General features: G+C 34.9%; 1 protein-coding gene across 2 annotated transcripts in view; it reads right to left on the reverse strand.

Moving 5' to 3' along the window:
- Positions 1-3,209, reverse strand: part of LOC135615519 (importin beta-like SAD2) — a 42,122-nt gene extending 38,913 nt beyond the window's left edge. The window contains exons 1-2 of one of the 2 annotated variants that reach the window (XM_065114141.1): positions 2,968-3,209; positions 27-162 (exon numbers count right to left, since the gene is read on the reverse strand). In XM_065114141.1, coding sequence (XP_064970213.1) covers positions 27-162; positions 2,968-3,057 — 226 coding nt within the window. In that variant the 5' untranslated portion in view covers positions 3,058-3,209. Of the gene's footprint in view, positions 1-6; positions 163-2,967 lie in introns of both variants that reach the window. The other variant, XM_065114142.1, reaches the window with a different exon arrangement.
- Positions 3,210-7,207: the final 3,998 nt, after the last annotated feature.

The following is a 7,207-nucleotide window of genomic DNA, read 5'->3' on the forward strand; positions in this document are numbered from 1 at the left end:
TTAAACCTGGAATTCCTCATTCATACCAGGCTCATGAGGTGACCAGTGTTTAGCCACAACGTTTTTGAAATGAATGCTGGCCACTTGTCGTACAGCCATATCACAACTACCATCTATTATGATCTGCAGTATCCTCACCAAATGCTGTGGTGTATATTGTAACTGTTGAAAATAATATTTGCATTTGTTACAGCAAACAAAAAAGATGTACATGCAACGATAAGCAGAATCACTATCTTGTATGGTGCTTCCTCTAGTACTATATCTAAGTCACTACAAGGACTAACGATAAATTGCCAGATAATAAAAGATGCTTGCAATAGAGGAGAAAGACAAAAGCATGTAATTAAGTCATTTAATTTATATTTTCCCCTGCTAATTTATGCTTCATTTTGCAACATCAAGGATATTGGTTCACAACTGGATGGATGAGTTAGATGCACAACTATCACAAGTGAACATCAGATTATTGGCAACATGCAAGGAAAATGTAAATTGTAAATTGCTAGGAAAATGTAAATTGTCGACATGCAATAAAAAGTCAAATGATCTCAATAGTCATATCAGATACATTTACATGACTCATCTTTTTGATAACAACAAAAGTAATTATTAGGATTTGCATGCACTAAATATACCAATATCTATATCAAAGAGGTATAAGTGCAAGAAAAAATAATTAACTAAGTGCATACGTTGTTGATACAAAGAAACAAACAAATCAAGACCATGGCAAGAGTAAAAATTCATTCATCAGAAAAACAGTTAGCCTAACTTGTGATTTCCACTGTTGAAATTTTTACTTTCGAACCAGCAGGTCAAAAATGCAATTCATTACAAACAGAGAGGAAAAATTATGAATATGAAGAAATCCTAGGATAAGCTAAAATATATTCTAGCAAAATACAGTCTGACAGGTTAAGATGGAAAACAAAATTTTCAAGTTTTGTGAGATAAACAAAAACTAAGACCAAAGTATAAGCCTTTCTTGAACCATTATTTTTATCAAGGAGTAAAAAGAGAAAATCATCTTTTACAAGGCATCAGAAAAATTTACATCTCTGCTACTACAAATTGATGCTTATGGGCATGCAGAAAACTACATGAATGAAAAATTGACCTAAATGATGAATTGGATTCTTGCGAACATAAGTCTAGCCCCGTATGATGGTAAAAGCTTCCAATAACTATTCATAAATTTCCAAACATCACATGCATTCATAAACACGAATATTCTATTGATCTTTTCAAATGTTTATACTCAGAGAGGACTGCTTAACCAGGTCAACAGGAATATTTCAAAAGATTTACATCAAACAATTCAAGGAAATGTTATAAAGAAAAAACATTCCACAGGAAATTCAAAGGGCCACATAGGTAAGTGCAAGAACATGGAAAATCTGAATGGGTACATGTATAGAAGTGGACAAAATTATGTAAAACAAAATTTTGTTATACAAGGATTGATAGCATTTATCAAACAGTTGTAAGGCTATACTGAGAAATTTTATTCGACAGAATAATGGTAATGTATTTATAAGGAGATAAGAATCATTAAAAATGTAGAAACTTAACCTGAGAGAAATAATATTTTAGTTAAAAATTTGAATAGAAAATAAAGGAATTTAGGACTTTGGAAAAAGAATAAGACACTATTTTGGAAATACTACATGATCATTAATGATCAATTACATTAACAGAGTGCAAAAAAGATATTGCAAAGTCTAAAAGAAATTGTGTATCTTCAAAAGAAAGTTTGTTGTGACAAGTCCAAATTTCAGTTGCTACAAAAAGGATATTATATGAAACGTGGCAAAATATAAGGAGGATGATACTTTGAATCATACAAATTATCTAGAAAAAGTCTGAAAAGCTCTTAAAGAATTTAAGCACTTCAATCCCTCTAACAATCAATCTAAGACTGTTGATCGGCAATATGGTCCCGGTTGATCAGGTTGTGAGTGGACCAGTACCATACAAAGCCATAGTGGACAGAAATCAATGACATTGAGCAATATAAAGAATCATATAATAACAAAGAATCAATAAAAAAGGGAAGCACACACTCACACAGTACTTCATAATAGCAGTTATTGCTGTCACAAGTTGATGCATTTATACCACAGGTAGGATATGGGTAAAGAAAGATTGGAGAATATAATGAAGAAAGTAGGTTAAGAGTTTTCTCTTTTTTCACTTATAAACTCCTCCAATTGTTTTGATTACATACATACAACTCAGAAGAAGAAAAAATCATGGTGTTAGAGAAAATTAACAAAGAAAAGATTGTTTTCCTCTCCAGTTTAGCAGACTAAGATTACTAATGACAACAACAAGAAGAAAGGTTTACATCTCAAAGATTTAGAATGACCACATGATCTTCTTCCACCATTGAGCTAGACTGATGGCAATATCAACAGTCAGATTACGATCTACACATTACAGTGGGCATGCAGCCCACAAAGGATATGTTGTGCAGCACACTAGAAAATCTTAACCACAATAAAAAAAAAAGAAGAAGAAGCAAAGCAGAATCTCTCTTATTATCAGTAACCAATTAAGAAGTCTATAGGACTAAGGAATCCATATGTTTCGAGAAACTTTTGGCTCCAAGAACCAAGAAGAAACAAAGCATCGTCTCTCTGATTATCAACAACCAATCAAGAAGTCAATCGAAATCAGGAAACCATATGGTTCGAGAGCATTTTGGATCTAAGAACCGAGAACAGAGGCCAGAAGGTTGATAAGAATCTCAACTTCAGTATGAATCAAACTAAACGATAAGATAACGCTATACTTCTTGGAACGAAGCGTCCGCAGAGTAAGCCGATACGAAGCAAATACGAAAAAGTGAAAATGCCTACGATCTCATAGTAATCCAGCCCGCCAAGAACAGTAAAAACCGATGAAAACCCGAATCCCCACAAGATCGATTGATTAAAATGAACAGAAGGGCCCGGAGTTAACCTGGTTGAGGCTCTCCTCGGCGGCCTTGCGCTCCTCGCAAGTGTGGCTAAGCGCGGAACGGAGAACGACGACAAGGCCGGGAAGATCCATGACGACGGGAACTCAGATTGTTTAACGTTCGGCAGCGAGAAGGAACCAACCGCCGACCTCGCCAGGGTTCGGGTAGGCACCGTCAGGTTTCAGGTGGGGAGGCGGAGAGAAGACCACGACGATGACGATGACTCTCTTGGCGACCGACGTAGACGGAAGGGAGATCAAAAGCGGTGTGTTTAACCGAGGGTCAAGTCCGCCTTTTAAATCGTTCCCTGTCCGAACTGGGCCGGGCCGTGGCCGTGGGAGGCCTACCAACTGACGGTGCGATTCCTTTAGATGCGAGATCTGACGGCTAAGAAAAGCACTGTGCTTCAGAAATTCAAATCAAAATGGACGGGATCCAAGTTTACACCCGGCGGAGCGATTGCCGCGCTGAGGAGCCGCCACTTCTGCCTCGATTCCCCGCAGCAATGGATGCCATCATCGGTTGGGGCTTCCGGTTCTTTCGCCGGTGTGGGCCACCGTGAACTCTGGGTGTTGCGAGCAGATGTGATTTGCGGATATTGTGGGTCACACTATCCTTCCTTCACATGTATTCTACAGCCTCATGTGCACATGCCTACTTATTGGGGACATTAATTTTACTTATATTCCCGAAACAAAGATAATGTGAGTCATCCAAATGTTTTATTTATTTTTAATATAATATGTATAGGGCGAATTTTTAGAAAAAAAATTCATTTTGAGTTTTCTTTTTTATTGGAGGATGTCCCTTTTTATTTTTCTCCGATAAATATTTTTTTTAATCTCAAATATATCCCTCGTAAAATAGTTTTGAATTGATCAATCATAATGTAAAACGATCCAGTTATATTGGTTTTATTTAGACTTATACTGCTGCTTGTGTTGATGTGTCAAAAATACTATATTCGATATAAAAATTATTATTATTTATTTCTAGACATAAAAATATCTTTTAGCGATCACAATAAAGTGATAAGTTAGTTTGTATTATATTTTGGGTCATTATTCTTATAGTATTTTTGTATATGTGTGAGAAAAACATCATAAATACTATAACTAGCATAGAATTTTTTACATGTTTTTTAATCAAACCAATAATAATATCTATTTTTAAAAAATATTTTATGAAACTTTAATAATATAATAGAGTTAATAATTATGTTAATAAAGTTAATGATTTTTCTAAAAAATATTCATATTTTTAGTATTTTCTAAATCATAACCTCCATTTTGATTTAAAACTCTTCCATTTATGTCACTCATTATCGCCCGTCATCCATGAGAGCACGAGCGACAAGAAAAAAAATGAAAGGAAAAGAGGACGAGTGATAGGACGAATGGTTTGGGTAATTTTAGAATTAGGAGTTATGATTTGAAAAAAATCAAAATGGATAGTATGGTTTGGAAAATATATAAAATATAAATATTTTTTTTAAAAATACCCTTAATAATTAATATTGGTGAGAATTTAAATGAATTATGACTAAATTATAGTATTTTTAATTAGATTATAATTTTTTCAGTTAAAAAAAAGACATTAACTAACTGGTTTGGTTTGAATTTGGTATGGTTAGATTTCAACGAGAAATTTAAAAATTAAAAAATAATGACTCTCTTTAGGCATTTTGGAAATGAAGAACGCTATCGAGAATAAATAAATAAATAAATAAAACATGAGACTTTTATAAGAAATCGTCCTTATGATATATAACATACTAACATTCATATTAACATATTAGACTTTTTTAAGAACTTCTAAAAGTATGTGTTTTTGCAAAGGAATCATAGATAGATGTGATAAGACATATTTTGAATATAAGACACGTCATAGTCGATGTCACACGCCATGTCAGAATCCAGATTAAGACATTGCTCGACACATCTCATCGTTGGAATCCAAAGACAACGTCGCCCCCAAGACATGCCTAGTCAGAATCCGTATTAAGGCACTGTTTAATACATTCACCACGTCAACCCGCATACGATCGACCCTCGTATAGTAATATAAAGACCTCTGGCTAGCATCTAGTCCAGGAAAAATCAATTGAACACTCCACTGACTTGCTCGTCGGAGGGGCCAAAATCGAGAATCACTCGACGAAGATCATTTTTGCAAGAAAGCGATCGCTTATGACCCGCGAGCGTCTCAACCCGAGAATCGTCATCTAGTGTACAAAGACGAGCTGCCAACCACTCCGGAGACGAAGAGACGTGGCTCAGCATAAACGGCGCCCGAATCGACACACCGAGGAACGCTGATCAATACCCCATCGTGAGGGCCCAATCAACCTCGGCATCCAGCTTGGCCAACAAAAGACTCCCGACATTGACCCGTGAACCAGGCCATACTGACTCATCAGTCATGACACATTTGTTCACCAACAAGATGGTTTATGGAATTGGGTTGACTTAAACCAAGTCTTTGACTATAAAATTCTACATCTAGATATTTCTAAACCTTGTTTTGGAATAGTTAGATGAAATTTGCTGAAAGTTTAATTGATACCAATATAGCTTTTTTTAAAATACTTGTTTATCTATTGCTAGGTTAAGATATTTGAGTGCCTTTTATATTTCATATAATTTTTAATTCAAACTTGGTAGCCCATCTAAGTGATGTAGGTATGATTTGGACACCCAAATCAAAAGAGGTTTGGTATATTAATAATAAAATTGGTTCTAGGTGGTCTTTACACTTATGATTAAGTATTCGATATGGATATAATTAAATATCACTTCAATATGATTTGGGTAAGCTTTTGCCGGCCACTATTAATATTGTATGATTCGATATGGATATCATTAGGTTCTTGGATCACTGAGGGGTCTGACTTTGACAAAGACTCTACAAGTAGTTTACTTACCCTTATTGCTAATTCTCTATGGATTATTTAGAGACATGGAAATGATTGCCACCTTTGTAATCGTTTGACCAGCAAAAAGTCACTATGGTACAAGACTTTGACTTTAACCTATGACGAGAATCCTGCACTTCTTGGATCTGAGGATTTTATTTCACAAATACACTTGGATGATTTTTATCATACACCTTTTATCTTATCTATTTGTTGATAACTTAAATCGATAAGAGTAGATCGCATTGCATGACTATTGACTATACATGTTATATACTAGATTATCTCGAATTTATAATACTATTTGGGATTCATGACCTTTGCGACAACGATCTTGATGCTATACATGGGGCAAGTTTAGTATATGCTTATTATATTTAATACAAAAACATAAATATCTAAATGTGTCTTGTTATGTGATATTTATTTGTAGAACTAATTTTTAGTATCTCTATTATTATATTTTAAAAAGTTATATTTATATCTCTATAATCATAAAGTGAAATATTTATTTATATTTATCATAACGTCGTTGATTTTACTAACAAAAATATGAAAATAAATATCAAAAAGATAATTTCAACATTCCCATAGTGGATGACGTCAGTGGTGGATGATAGTGTCACTGAAAGTTATAGATCATTGTTGTGGTTGAGGAGAACAGTAACGAGAGGTGAGAGTCACTAAACAACCGTGTTATTGTCGACGTAAATATAGAGTGATTATTATCTCTCGTCACTTTTCATCCACAATAGTCATATCATCATTCATTATCATCCAACGAAAATATTAAAATTATTTTTATCTTTTATTTTTATAATTATAAAATATTAAATATAATATTTTAAAATATAAGAATCAAAATATTAAAAATAACTAAGTAGATGGGTAATATATAATTAACTCATTTACATCGCCCCCACGCGTTTCCTCGGAGCCATCCGTCAACACGTCGAGTCAAAAACTTTTCGCGGCCTCACGCGTCTGATGTGGACCACGTGCCACGTCGTGCCATCCCATTAATGTGCGATGAACGCACCGTTCACCATATCATCCCAATAACGTCAAGATACGTGGCCAACGAGGCGAATTGGCTGACCACCTCGTTCCCGCACAGAGAAAAATAATGCATAGTTTGGTAGATAAAGCCGACTTTAAGCAAAGCCGTGTCAATTGAACTCCGTTGATTGTTTAACGAAACACCCTAACGAGTAACGAGTCGGTTTTAGGGAGGTGATGGGGTGGGAATATCAAATAGAACCGTCAAATCTTCTCCGTCCTTTTCACGGTACAGGTTCACCACCGTCTTCTTCTCTCCGCCTCCCCTC

This window comes from Musa acuminata, chromosome BXJ2-6 (genome assembly GCF_036884655.1).
Source record: "Musa acuminata AAA Group cultivar baxijiao chromosome BXJ2-6, Cavendish_Baxijiao_AAA, whole genome shotgun sequence".
Classification (NCBI taxonomy): domain Eukaryota; kingdom Viridiplantae; phylum Streptophyta; class Magnoliopsida; order Zingiberales; family Musaceae; genus Musa; species Musa acuminata.